The 21382-nt window shown below is 33.6% G+C and overlaps 1 protein-coding gene across 1 annotated transcript; it reads right to left on the minus strand.

The window, feature by feature from the left end:
- Positions 1–18837: 18837 nt before the first annotated feature.
- On the minus strand, positions 18838–20589 carry LOC132610662 (cytochrome P450 94A2-like). The gene has a single exon (XM_060324982.1). The coding sequence runs from the start codon at positions 20527–20529 to the stop codon at positions 19015–19017; it is 1515 nt and encodes a 504-aa protein (XP_060180965.1). The 5' UTR covers positions 20530–20589; the 3' UTR covers positions 18838–19014.
- Between the last annotated feature and the right edge of the window lie 793 nt (positions 20590–21382).

Consider the following 21382-nt stretch of genomic DNA (forward strand, 5'->3'; position numbering starts at 1 on the left):
CAAATATGGAATTTCTTGAAGATTTTAAGATACAACACTGTTTTCGTGAGGCAAATAGAGTTGCTGATTCTTTGGCTAATTATGGTCTGAGTTGCACTTCTCCTACTTGGTTCTCAAAATTCTCACAGTTGCCTAGGAGGTTAAAGGTGATTTCAACATGGATAAACTTGGCCTTCCATCATTTCGTACCAAACAAAAAAAGGAACTCTTTTAGCATAGATAGACAATTGCAAAGAACTTATCTTTTTGATGTCCCCAAAATATTGTATAGCTGCACCTGAGGAGTGTATATGCTAACACCTTCTCCTCTACGATTTATTTTTGTGAGCTTGATTACTAACCTACTCTCATGGAAATGTTGGAGCCTGTTCCAACTTCTGTAGGCTTTGGAATATAGGAGTTCCTATATTCCCTCTTTTGTAATGCATTCTTATATATATATATATATGCAAGTCCATACTCAATGAGCAACGATGGACAAGATTTAAATTTAAAAAAAAACTTGTGCTACTATTACTACTCCAAAACACTTTTTCCTAAAAACTTAGTCAAACACCTCAACTTTCTAATATAAGCACTTTTTAAATAAATTAAAAAAAAAAATCCCAAAAGCTCGATCAAACAGGTTAGAAGTCCAGTAATTAGTGGACTGAAATAAACTGCTGAAATAACGTTCAATTAGACTGGAAGTGGTGAAATGTCTCTTTTTCGCTTTTCAATTCGATGCTTTCAAGAATATAGCACTTTCCCTTTCTTTGTTCCTTTTCCATTAAGAGAGACAAGAGTTCTGTATGACAAGTTAAACTAAGAGTTCTGTATGGCAAGATGAAATATCCGAAAATATTGTTGTGGGTATTTCTTTCCGGAAAAAGATTGGAAAATTTTGTTGTACTCTTAGTTTAACTATTGGATTAGATTGTTTTAAAATTAAAATTTATATATTCAAAAACTATACTTAACTTAGTAAAAAATAAAATAAGTCTTGTTTAACCATGATTTATGAGGTAATTTAGTTAAGCATATTTTGACCCTTAGATTTAATTATGTACAGGTGTAAGTAGATTAGGACAGCACTGAACAAACTGGACACAAAGCCTACTGGAGGGGAGCCTCTTCCAAATAAGAGGGGGGTACATTATACATTTAATTAGCTCATCATTCCTGGCCAAGTAGGCAAGGCAAAACATGTAAACATGAGTTCACAAATTAAAAGAGGAGACATTTCAGAAAAGATGTACACAAGGGTTTGATGAATATTGAATTTACTCTCTCTTCCAATCTTTTGTTAATTATCTCGACACTAGCTTTCTTCTGGTTTTGGTAGATAACAACATTTTAAAAGTTCAAACACGTGTGGAATATTTGGTAAACCCCCAAAACATGTATAATCCAAGTAGTTATAAGCCCAAATTAAAAATGACATTGTTAGCTTCTTTTATTATGGGGTTTAAATGATGAGTTTCTTGGATGGGAAATATATATTGAATTACCTGCTTCTTTAATTTTGAGTTACAAGACAAACTACAGATATATAGCAGTAAATTTTGAGTACCCTGGATGTGAGATACAAAGAAGCATTAGAAAACGACCTTGATAGGTTCTATTATTTTCTTTCCTTCTGTTTTACCTGCTTCTTTAATAAGATTCTTCTGATATTCTTTGAGCCTATATGGAAAGTGCTATACAGCTTATGTGACAACATTAAGGAGAAGGAAAGAACATATAAGAAAAGGAATGTTATTTATTAAGTTGTGGTTTGAACAAGAAATGGTAATAAATTGATTCCAAACACATCTTCGATGAGAACATCGAGCTTGTATGGCTTCTTGATTCGAAAAAGAAGCGTTTTTTATTGTTATTATAGTCGTATAGTGGAGGTGTTATAAAATAATAAAAGAGAAGAAGAATATTATAGGAAAAGAGAGAAGAGAGGAGATTTTCTTTATTTCTCTTGAGGGATGAATTTATATTGAAGGAGAACTCTTATAATTATAGGGGAAGACTAACTTGAGTCCAAAGTTATTAATCCTAACTTTTCTCCTAAAGATAGACATCCACAATACTAATAAGTAAATTATCAAATTTTTATTTACTTATTGAAAAGTAGTTCAGTTGCCTTTTAAATACTTATTAGATAGAGGCTTATTTTTAAACCTTGGCTTGGTTGAGATGTGGCTATCTCCCACTTCATCTTTAAATTCTAGGCTTCTTGGCTTGGGCTAAAATGATTGCTTTAAATGATGAAAGTGCTTTACCATATCAATAATTAATATATTTCAATATCTTTTAGGGAAAACAAATTTGGAAAATGAGAAAATACATAAAATTCCCTCTAAACTTATCCTCAAAACTCACTGTAGTAATTTAACTTTACGGGTGCTTATGTACCCCTTTTACTTATTTGGAATGAAAACTCACTTTAGCAATTTAACTTTACGGGTGCTTATGTACCCCTTTTACTTATTTGAAATGAAATAAATACCACCCCAAATGCTAATGTGGCAAAAAAGGAAATAAAAGCGCATAAATTAAAAAAAGGTGGGCTCAATGTGATATGTGTGTTATCCAATAAATTGTTTGGTTTTCATTTTTCTCTCATCTTTTTCCTCAAAGCCGATGGGCTTCCCCCCCCCCCCCCCCCCCCCCCCCACCCCTCTCTTCGTTCTTTTCTGCTCCGGTGAGCTCCCTCTCTTGCTCCCCTTCCTTGTTGCCACTCTGTGCTCTTCCTCTCTCCACGGACCAAAAGAAAAGGGCAAATGTTGTCTCCCTCTCTCAGATCATTCACGCTGGAAAATAGGGTCGGAAATTCTAGACTTCGGATTACCGCCACTACAACACATGGCATCTATTGCTACAGAATACGTTGTAGCTAAAGATAAAATTTTCTGTGGCTAAACACTTTAGCCACGTTTTTTTTTTCCGTAGCATTCGTAGCAAAATTAAGCGTAGCTAAAAGTTAGGTACTAACTTTACATGGTCCGTGGCTAAGCATTTGTACTAATTGCTACGATTTTTTTTTGTGTTGTAGCTGCAAAGATAGAAAATTCCTGCCACGGAAAATAGACTCATAGCAAGTGACTTTAATCTTTTGCCACGACAAACAAATTTTGCAGTTGTCTTCATATTGTAGCCACAAGGTATTTTATTGTAGCAAAAGATTTAATTTGTTTGCCACGCAAACTCAAATTTTATGGCTACTTCTATAGCTTAGTTTCGTGGCAATAACAGTCATATTTAGTTACGAACTAAACAATTCATAGCTATGAGTTAAAGTATTTGCCACAAATATTTTCATATTGTAGCTATGAAGCCGTACCTTTAGCTATGAAATAAATAGCATTATAGCTAAAAAGAACCTTCATTTGCTACGAAAATTGTAAATTTGTAGCGATGTTTTGATACGTGGCAATTATAGAAGTATATGTCTAGCTACGAACTCAAAAGTTCATAGCTAAAAGTGTATACTTTTTGTCACGAGAGACAAAATTGTAGCAAAAGAATTTTTTTTCATTTGCTACGGAAATAAAAATGTGTATCCATATTCTCATTTGCGTGGCAATTATATGTACGTTTAGCTACAAATACAAAAATTTCATAGCTACTAATTGAAATATTTGCCACCGACATTGTTAGCCATATAATGTAGTTGAGAATTCATTTTTGACATGAAATTTATAGACAATATGGTAGCAATATAACTTCAATTGTGTAATAAATGCAATATATTAGAAAAAAGATGTAACAAAGGTTCAACAGTGTCATCCAAAATAGTGAAACATCACTTTATTCAAATATATCAATATACTTTTGCAAGAGAAAAAATAATTCTTCATGTCCCCATCGATTTTGATGCTTCCATCACTACTCCACAAGCTACAATAACAATTAAGAAAACAAATAAGAAAATGATACAATAAAGTATTCGTTTAAAAATTAAGCTTTGTTTCTTAATATGAATACTTTATAAAGAGATCACATATTTATTGGATTAGTAATATTAAAATATAAAAATAAGCTACTTACGGTTAGATTTGCATCATTTGATTGTCAGCCTTGAGCTGCAACCAACATTTGAAATTGTGCTGCCCATTGTTTCTCCAACTTTGCTATCTTATTATCCGTTTCTTTCTTCATTTCTTCAATTTGCTCCTTAGCTTCCCTTTTAACTGCTTCCACACGCTCATTCGATTCTTTTCTTGTCGGTTCTAATTGCTTTATGAGTTGTACCTTCGTTGGTCTACCCCCAAAATATTCACTATTATTTTTTCCTGGGCCATATGCACGAAGATATCCATTTTTTTCTGCCCCAAGTACTTTTTCGAAGATATCATCATCATTTAAATAAATTTCTCCTTTTTCTTGCTGCTTTTTAAATTGGCCAAATTGATCTTACAATCAAAAAAATCAATCAAACATGTATGCAAATATATATTTTAAGGAGATAAAGAGGAAAGCCAACACGTTGAAATTACACTAGCATCTTGTTGAAAAGCATCAACTTATTTTCCTGTTTTGCTCTTGCGAGATTCCATGAAAACTTCAACACAAGAAGGAGTTTTTCCATCTTTTTCTCCGCCTGTAAAAATAATAATCATTACCATTAGTTAAATTTCGATAATGAAATATAATTTTTCTAACTCTGTTCTAAATATTATATGTGTACCGTTTTGTGTCTAAGTCTCGCATAACTTTTAGTTCAGATATATGGAGGCAATGAACGTTTCGATCTATTTGTATTGTTCTGCGTGCTTTTTTTTTTTTTTTTTTCTGAACAAAAGTTGATAAACAAACAATTATTAATATTAGTTTCTATAATACAAAATAATTTAAAAAAATAGTAAACTAATTAATTTAAATACCTGAAAGTCAGCATCACTCCAAAGGCTGACCAAATATTTCCATTCATCTGCGTTAACAAGTTTAGGCTTGTTTTGCAAGTGAAGTTGATAAGTTGTCTTTGAATCAAATACGTGTTTTTCATCTTGTGCCTATAGCCTCTGTAGATTTCACTCATATGACCAAGAATTGCGCATTTTCTTCCCTCAGGAACATCAAAATTAAATTTTTCCTATAAAACAAATACAATTTTAGTAATCTCTGGGAACACCATAGACTAAAGCAGACAGAATAGTTATCTGAAGAACAGTTGCTATGTTCTAATAACTAGCAACCATAAAAAATTAAAGAAGAAATATAAATTTTATTTCTTACCAAAATGATGTCCCACATATGGTCGAGCTTTTCTTCCTCAATCACTTTCCAACCACTTACTTTTAAGGGGCAACAAGTTCGATTTCTAACTGTTTGCCCCCAAAACCAAGTAAATTGAGTTGCATTCTTGCCAATAGCTTGATCATCATCAACATCATCAAATTCTACAGGTGACTTTTCACCCTCTTGTAAGTTGATTATTTTTATGCAACGGGTAGGCCCTCTAGTTTTTCTTTTCACAACGTTTGAGCCTAAAATTGAAGATTAAATAGACAACGTCAAGTAAAAATATTGATAGAAGTAAAAAAGATCAATAAAAAATAAAAGGCACCTGTTGAATTTGCTGATTCGAGCTCTTCCACAACTGATTCATTTACCTCTTCTGACGCATTTTCTCTAGAACTATTTTCTCCGGTACTCATAAAAATATCACAATCTTTTGGCAGCGCATAAATCTCAATAGACTTCGCCCTATGCCTTTTATAACTAACAAGCATGTTCCTAACATCCGAATCATCACGACATTCGACTAACCCATCGTAATCACTAACAACTCTATCACCTCTCAGATAAAAGAACTTATCTCCCTCAAAAACATCGAAGTTACAATTCTTTTTTAAATCAGCCAATAAATCAAAGTAACTAAGAAAATCAATGTCCGTGTTTGTTTTTATCAAATTCCCGTTTACATATTTTCTAGAAGGCGAGAATACAAAATAACCACCATAATGGTAGCTAATTTCAATCTCACTTAGCGTGTCCACACTTCCTACAAAATTATTGAACATGAGTTAGCTATATATGATTAAACAAAACGCAAATTTATCTAATTGAAAAGAATAATAATAATAATAATAATAATAATAATAATAATAATAATAATAATAATAATAATGAATTCAATTTGTACCCGGATAAACAAGTTCTTCCACATGTTGTGTTGGCAAATTTTCTTTAACCGGCGTCGTTTGAGCACTCTTAGGAGGTTCCATATTACCATTATCAGTCAACGGACTAATTTTTTTTCGAAGACCATTCCTACCCATGTCTGATTGTAAACAAACTTTTGTTAGGCGCAAAAACACTTTGAAGTTTCAGCAAATAAAACTGAAAATGCACACAAAACAAGACAGACAAACACATAGACGAAAAAATGCCTCTGATTTGAGAAAATGGCTATTAACAACTCCATTCTACTAATTGGATTCTTTTGTTTGGCTCTTCTTTTGATTTCAAGTCAAACAGCTTATGTAGCGCTTTTAGGACCATGTGATCAATTCCCAGACAATGTATTATTTTCTTCCTTGTGTAATGTGAAGGTATACTTTTTTTGAAAATGGTAACAGAATGTGCATGTATATTTGGTTATAATTTGTTTCAAAATAGTAAATAAAGCTAGTACTTTTTCATAGATGGCAGTTTGGAAATAGTTATAACCCTCCCTCGTATTATATCTGTAACTTCTGAAGAATGGTGAATGAAAAAGCTAATAGAAACATTGAAAATTTTGAGCTACAACTATATTTCTGCAGCCATTTAATTTAATGTGTTTATTATGATTATATTCATACTATTTTTATGGTAACTACAAGTATAGGAAATCAAATTATTTAATTTGGCTAAAAGATTAGTATTGCTACAACAAATTTCAATTCGTACTAAATAATACTAATTATTAGCTATGAAATTTTATCATAACAATAAATCTGTGGCTATATGATTTCGTCATGACAAGTAACTATATCTATTAAGCCAATTATTGCCACGAATTTTTAGTACTCTAAGTAAAAATATTTATCTAGCTGTAATATTTTATTTTAATAACTTTTTATGGCTAAAAGGTTACTATTGCTATAATAAATTTCAACACGGGGCAAAAATTAATAATTAGCTACAAAATTTCACTATAGTAACAATTCTATAGCTATATTATGTAACTATTGCCACGGTCTTTTATAACTTGAAGCAAATATATTTATTTAGCTACAACATTTTGTTTCAAATATTTATTGTGGCTAAAAGGTTACTATTACTACAGTAAGTTTCAATCCGTGGCAAAAATTAATAATTAGCTACGAAATTTCTTTTTAGCAAAACATTTGTGGCTATATCATTTAGCTATTGCCACAAATTTTATAACCTGAAGCAAAATTATTGATTTAGCTACAATATTTATTTTTCAAATAATTTATTGTGGCTAAAAGGTTACTATTGCTACAGTAACTTTTATCGCGTGGCAAAAACTTATGATTAGTTATAAGAGTTTATCGTAGCAATAAAGTTATAGCTATTTCGGTAAGTATTGCCACGATTGTTAGCAATTATAGCAAAAATGAGAAATTAGCTTTGTCAATTTGATTTTCGTGACAAAGAAATTTTACGAATATGTAAATAGCTACGTAATTCAAATTTTTGTGGCTATTAATAGGCAATAGCTACGCTTTTAAAATTCGTAGCTTAGATTTCGTAGCTATAGATACACTGTGTTGTGGTGCACATCGATTCTCACTGTTGAAACAGTCGCCAGCCTCTCAATTAGTGTCGGTCCTATTCATGTTTTCCGGCTGATTGAGAAAACAAGATGAAAAAATATGCGAATTAAATTGTCATGATTTTAGGGATCGTCCATATCTCAGGCCTCTTTAATCTCCCTCTCAATTTAAAATGAGATTTCATAGACAGCAAGCAACGAGGTTGAGCTTTGATTCATAATTGATGAATTTAATATCTAAGGAAAGAGACCAATTAGCATCATATAGGTCATCAAAGGGGGTTGGGGGAAGGAGGAATATTTCAAGGAACAACAAGCTGTTATTAGCCGAAACAAAGAAGATATAGTTTCTTAGCTACCTTTTCCCATCCAAGCTGTGAAATTGTCATGATTTTAATGATAAATTAGTGTATAAAAATATAATTAAAGGAAAAGGAAAAACCACGAAATAATAAAAAGAAATGAAGAAGAATAAAAAATTAAAATTTAGATAGTTTTTTACGTGGCTCTGACATGTTGCTGACATGTCAATGATGTGGCGCGCGTGTACTGCACCTCACATTATGATATTGGTATTATAATCTCAGGGTGGTATTTATTTCATTTCAAAAAAGTATAGGAAGTTAAATCAATGCCCGTAAAGTTAAATTGCTAAGTGAATTTTGTGAACAAGTTTAGAGGAATATTTTATGTATTTCTCTTGAACAAAGATAGCATGCATGTAATAATCACTAAATTGATCGACAATATTATTCTTTTATTTGACGTGCCACATCAGAATAAATATGAAATTAGGACAAAGAAAACAAAATAATACAAATAGTGGCGCACATGGATAAGCTTCTTTTCTTTTCTTCAATTCTAAGCGAAAAACAATCCAAAAGCGACAAGGTGCTTAGAGTAGCCAAGCATTAGTCGGAAGAGGAATAATAGAAGCATCATGAGCAAATTCTTTGCGACCAACAAAGTTTCTTTCAGTGACCACATTTATCATAAAATTGTTACTATTTGTGTGTGTGTGTGGAATAGGTATCCCGGTGCCTGGATTGGGTGCGGGCGGCCGGAAGGGTAGATATTCTAAAGAAAGTAATAATCGATGAATATTTTCAAGAGATATTGTGGCTTCACTAGAGATGATGGTACTTGTAAGAACAAGTAGAAGAATTAATATAATTATGTTATACTACTGGAGCTACTTCTTTCAATAGAGAAACTCACATTGATCTTGTCCGGGACAATTGAAATCAATGAAGGATATGACAATTAAAAGAGATTTGTTGAAAGGCTTGTATTTCTGTGATGTACATCTCTCTCTCTCAGAGACTGAGAGAGAGATGTATACATGACAATATGAAAGGAAATAAAGAATCAGCGGAGAAAAAAATTCTACAAATAAGGAAAATTGGTAATCTATATGCATTGAGAGGGAGATATGACTGAAAAGTGAGTAAATAACAATAAAGATTAACTAAGGAGAACTAGTAATGTACATGCATTAAGAGGGAGATACAACATACACAAAATACGGAAATGGCCACTACTGAAAAAAACACCGAAAATCGACCGCAAAAGAGGTCCAAAAAAAAGAGAGACCTAATGAGGTTTAGGCCTCCCTTTTTTTATTTTATTTCTATAGAAGGGGAAATAATCTATATATACGGCTCATGCATTTAGTTTGCAGTCTATGTGGCCAACGGTGTTTAGATAATGTATCTGTTTTGCATAGCTATATATAAGTTGCTCGACTTCTTTTGTAACTTTACATATACATCCTCATACACTATTATACATTACATATATGTTCTTATACACTATATATAATGTAACGACCCGTTTGGCCGTTACGGTACTTTTTACCCTATTGACTTTTCCTCGAGATTTGTTGGCATATATTTGACTTGCGGTGACGGATGGTACGATTTCCGAGGCCATCGGATGAGTATTAGATAGGTTTTTGTGAAAATAAGCTTTAAAGTGAAAAATGTTTGACTCAAAGTTGACTTTTGGGTAAACGGACCTTTTTCAAAAATCATTCAATTTCGAGAGGTCCGAATGGTCATTTGTAACTTGCTGGTATGTTCGGTTCGATTCCCAAGGCGCTCGGGTGCGTTTTGAGACTTGGGTTAGAAAGTTGGTTTTAGGCTATTGGGGTTGACTTGGTCAATGAGACTCCCGTTGGGAATTCTGAGGCCACAAGTGTGTTCGTAGCGTGCTTTTATGTACGTCTACATATCTGGTTTTTGTGTGTGGGGCCTCGGGTGATAGTCGAATTTCGGGTTGAGACTTATGAAAGTTAGGAAATTTCTGGTGTCTAGTGTACCGCTATGGCGATAGCAGAACCACGGCAGCAGTACCGCCATAGCGGTGGCCCTGCCGCTATAGCGGCTTAGTGTATTGGGGGTGACCGTCATAGCAGCTATGTCACCACTGCAGCGGGTGACGAGGCAATCTAGTATTTAATGAGATGATAAAACCCTTAAGTGCCTCATTCTTTTCCATTCGGTTCTAAGCTTCTAGAAGGGCATTTCAAGAGACTTTGGGGGTGATTCTTCATTTGGTAAGTCCATCTATCATCATTCTTCATTTATGATTCATAATCCACCTTAGAAACTCCCTAATCCATGCTAGAGTCTTCCAATAACATGAGTATTAAAGAGGGTTTTGGGTTTCTTTCTTGAATGAGTTTTTGGTTTTCAAGCCTTGATTTGTGGATAGATTAAGCTTTATTAAGTATGGAATTGATGGGTAGTGGCTATATAACATGAATCTCCATTATTAGTGACCAATTTGTGAAATTGAAAGTTAGGGTTTATACTCAAATTTGGGGGTTTCACCTAGAATTCGAATTGGACTAATCCATGAGTTAATCTAGCCATTGTTTGATGGGAATTGATCACCGAGAGTATGAATTTCATATTTATCCTTCGAATTGACCATTTTACCCTTAAGGGTTCGTTTTTCCCATTTCATGAGTTAGGATTTGGACTTGAATAGAAGTAAGGCTTATGGGTGTTGTCCTTCTTGATTCTGATACCGTATTCGGATATGACTAGACTTCCATTACTCTGAGGCACAAAGGAAGGTCAAGGCTCAAGTTTGACGATTCAAGATTGTTGTTCGGCTTTTCAGGTAGGTTACGGCTTAATTTATGGTTAGACTTCGGTTAGTAAAGCATATGTATATTTAGTGATTGTCAGAGACAACATGTACGTTCTCGGGTGTGGAGTTGGGATGGAATTCTACTACGTTGGTTGCTGATTTGTTGTGGCTTGTCGCCTTGTTACGTTCTATTTGTATTGTGGCTTTATGTGTTCAGGCTTGTGGCCTGTTAGAAACTCTAGGAATCATGCTTAACATTTCATATATGATTTGGAGGATTCTTTGTATCATGGGAGACTAGCTGGATGGAAACTTGACTTATGACTTACTGTTGATGATGACTTCATGCATAGTATGCATCTTCATTTCATATGTTATTAATATTGAACCATAACTTGGTACCGATGATGTTATAAGAGAATGGAACATTGAATGACTCTAGATTGGATGCCTAGTGGTTGACCATCTAGGCAGCAAACTTTGCTGCCTCTGTAGCATGCATCACTAGAAATATCTTCTGAGCATCATCAATGAAGTTTTGCGAATCCTCATCCTTTTTGGACCCCTTGAAAACTGGAGGTTTCATGTTGAGATATTCCTTGGACCTGGAACTACCTGTCCCATCAATAGTGTTTGTTCCCTGCCATTGAGCCTGAGAAGCAACAATCTGGGTGAGCAACTGGATAGCCCCCTGACATCCATGTCTGAAGCACTGGGCTGCGGAGTAATTGGGACCTCCATAGGCCCTTTGGTAACAGGTGGGGTACTGAGCCTGATGCAACTCTTTGGGTCGGAGTGTCCTCCTCCTGAGCAGCATTAGCCATAGCCCTCTGGCTAGTAGCTAAAGTCCTCTTGGTGTACTTTCTTTTCGCAGTCATTTTCTAAAATACGTAATTCGCACGATTTAGAAGGATTCCTGAAAGCATAGCTCTAACTGCACAATCTAGAGTATGAAAGAAATAAGACAATCCTAGATGTCTTGGTGGTCAACTGTTTACATGTGTGGCGCGTACACACACGTAAGAGTGACCCCACTGAACACGGCTTCATAGACTCCCTAGGACTCTTGAACATAGGCTTTGATAACAAGCTTTGTCACCTCCGAACCATAGCCTGGGCGTATTACGACACTCGATGCCTAACTGCATATGACCGAGAGAACCAACTGGCTGGCTGAATCAATATGTGATATCAAAACATTCTAAATACGGAAATAACATTAACACATGTTGATCTACTAAAAGTCTAACTGAAATATCATAAAAGCAGAAATACTGAATAAGTAGCCTAACAAGGCTAACACATAAGCCTGCTAAACATCTAACTGACTGTAACTATAGTCTATGAAGCCTCTAAAGAATACTGAAAATGTTAACTGTTTACTGGGACAAGGCCCCCGGCATACCTTGCTAACTGAAATACTATAAAGACCGAAAAGAAGGATAATTTTCCGAAAGACATAGGCTCACCAATACCTGGTACAAGATGTCCTAGCACGCAGAGTCGTCAACCAATAAATTCCCTGCCAGGCAAAAAGGGACGTCATTACATTTGAATTGCACTGGTATGTAAAGCAACTAAAAGAAAGAACTGTAAGTACTGAAACTCAAATTGATCTGATAACTGAAGTGAACAAAAGAAGAAAATATAAGAATACGTCATGTTCTGAATGAAGAATCACCTACTTACTGAAATCATAATATGTGGCCTCAGGCCAAATATAAGTGCGTAAGTATGTGGCCTCAGAGCCAAGTATACATATACATAACTGTGGGCTTAGGCCCAAAAACACAGGTGTTAAACATTAAACAATTTATATAAAAGAACTGAGAATCATACTGAAAGGTACAACACTGACATACTGATCAATGATTCACTGAGACATGTATTCATGAACTGATTATGAGAACTGAAGCTTTAACTAGTTTATAAACATGCTAAGTATTCTAGATTGAGACTCATGGGTATCCAACACAAGTCTATATTTATTACGTACTGAGCTCACAACGTTCAGAATGAAAGTCATGAATGAATTATGAAACTAGAGAATAGAAGTTTTGCAGCTATAAAAGGAACTAAGCTTAACTATATTTTTGAGGCAATTAGTTACGTTGTAAAAGAACGTGGCGTAGGGAGAATCATTAACATTCCCAAACGTAGAGAGTTAGTCTCATATCCCTTAATTCTGGCCTTTGAGCATAATACATCATTCATCAACCCCTTTCAACTTTAATCTATAGCAATACAAGTCAGAGGGATTCCATATTATCAATAATATCCATGCTTTGATCATCTAAGCATTTCATCAAGTACTCGGTGGGCATAAAGTTCCACAACCTTCATTAATGGTATTTTCTTCACCTAATTTTCATTCTCTTGCTTCTGGGTGATTCTGCCATCCCAAATAGATATAACTAACATCGTTTTTCATCACCCATATGATTACATCAATCTCAAGTCAACAATCCAAAACCCTAGCATATTTCATATGATATTTTTTATCAAACCCATTTACTATTCTCCCAAGAACTCATAAATTCCCAACTATAAGTGATTAGAGAGTATAAGCATTAGCTTTTTGAAGTTCAATCATCTTGAATTCAAGTTCTAGGGTTTTAACGTCCAACAACAATGTTCCAATCACAACTCTATTGATTAGAAGGATTTACCAACCTAGGATCATCATAGAACTTACCTTGGAGGATTCTTGGGGCTTGGGACTTGTTCTCTCTTGCCTTAAGATGATTTTTTGTGAATAGGGGTGTTAGGGAATGAACCCCAAGCTTAAATATAAGTTAAAATGCAAAAACCCGACCCTCGCGCGTTGGGCCCACAATGCGGGCTTGTTATGCAGGCGAGACTTTGTAGCTTATTTTTCCCGCTCTGGGCCAGCGACACGTGGCCAACGTGCAAGGACCATTCCCCCTTCGCGTGGCTAACTTGGGTGCACTACACCTCTGAGCATTTTTGTGACACTCATAACTTCTTGCTCCGATCTCTGTTTCGCCTGATCTTTATATAGACGAAAAGGTATTTTTACGAACTACAAATTTCATTACGAGACCTTTTCCAATTTCCCAACTAATCAAGGGGTTATGGCTGCCGGAAGTAGGTCTGTCAACCATTTTTGTAAAACATTCATACCTTCAAATTTTTCACTAAAACTCTAACGATACGAGTCTAATATTAGTTCTAAGATACGGGGTGTAACATCAGTGTTGTCATTTACAAACGTCATAAATTCACCATGCATAACACATGTAAAATCAACATTATATAAATGTGTCATATAAAATTGTCAAACGCGTGCATTGTGTTGTCAAGCAGAGTTTTCATTCAAAAACATCATAAATCACCATGCATAACACATGTAAAATAGCGTTATATAGAAATAAGTTGTATAACGTAATTGACGAATAACTAGCAACCACATAAAATTGAGTTATTATGTCATTTTTTAACCAATTTCAAAACATTAGTCGTATTACATCGTTCTGTACAAGAGACATATTCGAAGCAATGGGTAGGACATGGGAATTGGGTGAAGATTTTGAATACTAGAATAACCCGAACGAGAGATACAATCAATGTTACAACAATACAATGACAGATGAGTGAAATTGGAGTGTTAGGGAAGCTGTAGCACTGGAACAAAACTTTAGGGCATTTGGACTTAAACGCTCAAAAAGTTGTGCTACGTCAATGCCTAGAGTTGAATTTTTCTCTTAATCGTTTCTGCGAAGAGAACAACTGAATGCAAGTATGTTGCATTAGGGATGGATATAGTCGAAATTGTTAAGTCACATCCAAGTGGGACTCAGACTATGAGATGTCCGATGACGATGATTCCCCATGATATTATTAATATTTATTTTAAATAAAGTAGGTGGGGTCATAGTCATGATCCCACAACCTATTGAGTTTGATACCTACATAAGTAGCCTTTCGCTACGTAGAAAACTACTAAAAATTCAATGTCGAATAATAGAAATGTAGATTGGTTGGTGTTTTTTCCAAAGGAACTGAATAGCAGTGGTGATAATAGCTTGGATCATAGCAGTTATATTCCGGCGATTCCTCAACCGATAACAGTGAATTCGTGCTAGACGATTTCAAACCCCACCTTTTAATAGAGCGTAATGACGATTTTCGCAAGCTAAAATATTCAGATCCACGTGAATATTATTGTGATTTACGTCGCGAATGGGCATATCGGTATGTCGAATCACAATGTCTTGTTTGTGACTTAGAAAATCTCAACGCTCCAATCCCAACAAGATTCTCAATGAGCATGCCTCGAACTGATCAAGATTCTTGCGAGGTTGTTGTAAAGAGGATTAGGAAAGAGAACAACTGAATGATAGCACGACGTTGTAGATTTTACTTGTTCAAGTTGGCTGAAGAACAAGCATCATTAACCGGTAGGGAACTAACATCTACAGAAAGAAGTTTTGTCTTAAGAAACCCCAAATATTTATCTAAGCATGATATCGACAACTTTAATTCTGATGATTAAGAATATTGTGATTTTAATTATATTTTTAATTTATGATGATGTCATTAATTAGAAGAATATTAGTATGTTTAGTATTGCATTTATTCTTATATTTATTATTTACTTACTTAAGCATGTTAGAATTGACAAACATTATATACATAAATACAAAGTGCAACGATTCAATTTTTTATAGAAAACACAAATAAACTACTACATAAAAAGTGGCGATTACATAATACATTAGAAAACCCATAGAAAATACATAATACATAAAAAGTCAAACTACTAAAAATAAAAACAAACTACATAGGAAATAATAAACCTAGCCGACAATGCAACATGTCAAAATTACAAACAACAACAAGAGACCACAAATCATCCTCCAAAATTTCACTCTCTCTTCCAAGGCTTTTGTCTCGCATTAAGAGTCTTTAAGATTATCCTTGAAAAAACTCCTTTTTTCTTCTGATTCTTTACGCAACATCTCCAGAAGTTCAATTTTTTCCAGAGCTTCCCTAAGTTGACACTACAAATCAAACTTCATGGTATCTACATTGCTTCGTGAAATCGTGGTATCTCCATCAACCGGTGCCTTTTTAAACTTCGACGCCACCGTCTTATCCACGGGAACCCACTGAAAATATGAGCACCCACCAATTACCTAATATAATAACAAATAAAAAAATAATTTTTGTAAAGTAGAAAACGTAGACAATGTGACAAAAACTCTATAAAAAGTTGCAAAATAAACTTACTTCAGGCACTTTACAACGCCAAAAATGACTGCCCAGATTTTCTTGGGTCCTTGATATTTTGAGCCGGCAATATACACCACAATAACATATGTGGGGTTCTATAGCATGAAATGATGATTCAGAATTTTGAGACATGATTTATGGTGGGGGGTAAAGTATGGCAAAAGAGTGAAAAATGGAGGAGAATAGAGAAGTGTTGGAAGATGGAGGTTCTACCCTAATTTTATTGACTTGTATAACGCAGAAAATTCCTGCATTATACAAGTCAGTATAGCGCAGTAATTTACTGCGCTAAAGGACTTAACTGCGTTGTTACAGTTAAGTCCTTTAACGCTGTAATTTACTGCGTTAAGGATACTTTGGTACTAGTGGTTTTTCGTGGGGTGTTTTGATTCATTTCTTCCTTTTTTGGGTCATTTTGGTTCCGGACTCGTTGTTGTATTCATTTTTTTAATATTCTTATTTTTTTAATATGAAAGGTTGGCTAACTAGCCAGCAAGGTGTTCAAACTATAGTCACAATAACAGCCACAATACAATCACAACGTATTTACTTAAGTTAAACATTTTGAGACAGAGAATAGATGTCACCAGTTAATTATGTTTCAAATCTAGAAAGTCAAACGCTCGGTAGTTATCGTTAAACTCCATACTTCTCGGTAAAATATTTCAAAAGGTAACAGTTAACAATAAATCAAGATTAGGTAGGCAATTACCCACAATACAGTCAAACCTCTCTATAAGGGCAGCGTTTGTCTGAAAATTTCATGACTGCTATAGTGAGGTGTTGTTATATATGTATACTGTCACTTGTTGTTAAGATCTCATTTACCTGTTATAAACAAAAGTATGCAAATAATTATTTTTCTGTACATTTAGCTTTTTATGTTCTAAACGAAAACAATACACTTGTTAATTTTGAAATTTCAATTGATTCAATATTCTCATTAATTAAAAATTGAAAGGACTAATAAATTACTAACAAATCCAATAACTAGTAGTACCATACCGATAAAAAGTTTAAATCTAAGGAACATATGCATTTAAAATTATTTGAGAATTTAAATATTTCAAGTTCGACGTAAAAATTCTACAATTGTAGGTTATTTCGTAGATTTCAGCCTCTTCGTGATAATATAACGCTTGAATTGACCAATAATTTTGTCCAAACTTTTAGCAAAAGGGAATTTAATAGTTTTCCCTTGAAGGCTATGTAAGGGCTTAGCAGTTGAACTCTTCTACTATGTCCGTGACAGTAATGATGATTACCATAAATATTTTAATATTTTTTTATACATAATATATTTCTTAGAAAATATAATTACACAATATTTGAATATGATTGTTATAGAGAAGTAATTTTACAAAGAGTGTACCGCTATAATGAATGTTACTGTTGTCATAGGTAGAATGTTGTTATAGAGAAGTAAAATATAACATGGAAAAAAAGTTCCAGAAAAAATAGGTCGTTATGGTGAAATGTTGTTACAAAATATAATTACACAATATTTGAGTATGACTGTTATGGAGAAGTAATTTTACAAAGAGTGTACCGCTATAATTAATGTCACTGTTGTCATAGGTAGAATGTTGTTATAAACAAGTAACATATAACATGGAAAAAAAAAAGTTCCAGAAAAAATAGGTCGTGAAATGTTGTTACAAAATATAATTACACAATATTTGAGTATAACTGTTATAGAAGTAATTTTACAAAGAGTGTACCGCTATAATGAATGTCAATGTTGTTATAGGTAGAATGTTGTTATAAAGAAGTAACATATAACATGGAAAAAAAAAAAGTTCCAGAAAAAATAGGTCATTATGGTGAAATATTGTTATAGCTAATGACAATTATAGAGAGGTTTGACTATACTAGAACCAGAGAATTTTTCCTACCGACATTCAGCAAAAAATTTGCATTATAAAACTTAATTTTTTCACCTCATTCCCGCCAAACTAGCTCATCGATGTAGTAAAATTTGTATTATAAAACGTTGAAATTAATTGCGTATTAGTGTAGTATTTGATTTTAGCCGTAGAGTTATTCTTTGAGCTAACCACTTCTATTTTCGTGGTGACGTTTCCCACTTTGTCATATATGAATTTTTCTTATAAGTTAAATCATCCTTTTGTGAGTTAAAAATAAATTATCTTCGTGACGAACAGGCTATAAAATGACAAATAAAACAATATTGTGTACATTTAAATATAGTGTTGGTTGTCAGCACTGTGTAGTTTAAATCACTTACACTCGGGATGCATAATTTACTGCTCCTTAGATAATAGAAGTGAAAAACTTACGTAGAAATAAAAACAAAATCACTTAATACGAAGTATCTAGAAATGTTTGGTTTTCTCCTTATAAAAATGACATTTCAAATCTCCATAATTTCATGTCATTAAGTAAAGACATAAAACTGGTAAGTAAAACAAAAGTCATGTAAACATTTCAAGGATGAAGCGCATTCAAATATATTTAAAAAATGAAGCTTTATGTCAAATGAACTAATTAAGTTAAAAAAATGCTCTATGTTGACTTGGGCTCGTGTTGGCATGGGTTTCAATTTCTAGTTTCATTACAAAATGATAAAATGATGCATAACACTAATTAAAGAATTAGAAGAAATTGCACGGTTTGCCCTTCAACAGAAACTTATGTATTCTTTAAAAAATCTGACACAACTTGTTTTAGATCCCTTACAACTTCTTTCCCGTTAGACATAAGTTCCGTCTGCGGGACAAAAATTAGAGACAAGCACAAAATAGGGACAAAAGTGCAGATGACCCAAACAATTACGCACTTACAGCTAAGCTTTATATTATACGTAATAAAGACATAAATAAATGTCACAAAATCCAAAGCAGTTTTAAGGCAAGTGGAAGAAGCAATAGGAGTGTATAAAACACTATGAATATTTTAAATAATTCTTTTTTGGCCATGATATCTGAAAGATCAAATTAAAAATCCTTACTTTCCCTATCTTCAATTGTCACATGGAAACCACCTTTCATTTTCGCAGTGAGATATGACACAAAGATTGGTTCAACGCCTTTTTCTATCACTGGAACCACCTTAAACCGTCTTAATACACCGGCCACAACTCTCTTCATTTGCAAAAATGCCATTTCTTTACCTAAACAAATTCTTGGCCCTGCTTGAAATACAGGATATGTATACGTGTCCCTAGCCACAAAAGTCCAATTTCTTGACATTTCATCGTTATCTAACCACCTTTCTGGTCTAAACTTTGCCCAATCTTTACCCCATAATTTCTCCACTCTACCCATAGCATAAGGATGATAAGTTACCCTTGTACCCTTTTTCACAAATGTACCATCTGGTAAAATATCATCCTCTATTGCTGCTTTAGTATCCACTGGAACTGGTGGATAAAATCTCATGCTTTCACAAAGTGAAGCATGTGTGTATATCATGTCCTTCACTTCATCATACACTGGACTTTCAGACTTCGTATTAATTTCACGCAAGATTTCGTCTTCTACTTTAGGGTTTTCAGAAATTAACCAGAAAAACCATGTTAAAGCAGCAGATGTTGTGTCACGACCAGCTAATATAAAACTTATCACAATATCTGTAACAAAATCTTCGTCTTTATGTCCCACGCTCAAAAATCTTGATAATAAATCCACTGAATCAAGTGATGATTTTTCATTCAATTCTCTTTGTTTTTCTTTGACGAGTTGTTTTGCAAATTGACGAACTTCATCCACAGCAACCCTAAATTTCTTCTCAGTTCCAATGTTCAATTTTCTTTTAATTTTCCATAGAAAAGGAAAAATAGCATTGAATCTTTCACTGCTTAATCTAACAGCTTCTTCAAAAGCAACTGCGAATTTTGCTTGTGGAAGAGATGGTAATAAATAAGCAGGATCATAACCAAAAGCAATTTTACAAATATTATCAAAAGCAAACCTTTGTAATATATCTTGAAAATCAAGAACTTTTTTTTCAGCAACGGCATTAGCAAGAACTGGAATCAACCGTTCGTTTAGTTCTGCATCAACAACGTTTTCGACGAATTTGCGTAGTGATTTTGTGTTGAATTCATGGCTAGCAACTTGTCTTTGGTCTTTCCAAATTTCACCATCCACGTTAAATATACCATCACCAAGAAAATCTGACATGGTTGTTTTAAATACATCACCTTTTTGGTAAATATGAAATTTTGTTTTGAGGATATGTTGAACATTCGAGGGGTTAGCAGTAAATATTTGACGAAAACCAAAAGGACGAATTAGAGTGAAAGTGAGATTAGAAGTGGTTTGAATAACATCAGAAGTCCATTGAATTCGACGTTCTTTATTTGCTAAGATTGAGAAATAGGAACCAATAATTGGATAAGATTTTGGGATTTTGGTTGATTTGGATGGGAAAAGATTGATGAAGAAGAGGAAGAGGAAAGGAACAAGGCAAAGGAGTAAAGAAGTTGAAAGGTCCAAGCCTATCATCATTTCTAATATCTTGGAGTTTGCTTATTTTGGATGATAAATAGAAGAGTGAAGATTAGAACACTACGTGGAGCTATTTATAGACCTTTTTGGACTCATTAGTTTTTAATTTGTGGAATCTTCCTGCCTCCCAAGTACCGATTGATTCTCTAAATCTCAATTATCACTGTATTCCTTCGTCCAATCTAATTGAATATTATGTTCCAACAATTCACGTGTTTCCCATAAAAAAATAGTTCTGGAGCGAAAATTTTCATATCTTTTCATTTGATACAAAGTGTTGGAAAAGGAAATTAGAAAATCTTTTCATATTTTCTAAGTGTTGGAAAAGGAAATTGAAAAATCTAATTTATTAATATTAGGGGTATAATAGGAATAAAATGGTAAACTATCTCTTGATTGTTTAAACTAGACAAGTAAAAATGAAAAATTATTTTTAGTATTCAAGACAAGTAAAATTAGATGGCGGTAGTAATATTTTGAACCAACTTGTTTGGATGGTTGTTACATATTATATTTGTATCGTGTAGTACTGTTGTTTTACATATTATGTTTATTTTAATTGTTGTTTGAATTTGTTATATTGTATTATTAGATTAAAGTATTACTATATCTTATGTAATACGATTTAATGTGATCTCATTATTACTTTATTTTATTACTTCTGGAAAATGATACAGTCATACCAAATATACCCATCAGTCATTTCTGATTTTGACCATGGGAAGTTTCGATTTTGCCATGAACTGGTAAGACAAATCAATTTTACCTCAACCTCTCTTTTTTTATATAAAATAAAACTCAGGAAACTAAGTATTGTATCCATCCTTTTTTAATATTTTTATTTTTTTCACTA

This window comes from Lycium barbarum, chromosome 9, assembly GCF_019175385.1.
Source record: "Lycium barbarum isolate Lr01 chromosome 9, ASM1917538v2, whole genome shotgun sequence".
Lineage (NCBI taxonomy): Eukaryota > Viridiplantae > Streptophyta > Magnoliopsida > Solanales > Solanaceae > Lycium > Lycium barbarum.

Coding starts and splice junctions, on each gene's coding strand:
- LOC132610662 (XM_060324982.1), bottom strand. CDS start 20,529: ATGATGATAGGCTTGGACCTTTCAACTTCTTTACTCCTTTGCCTTGTT.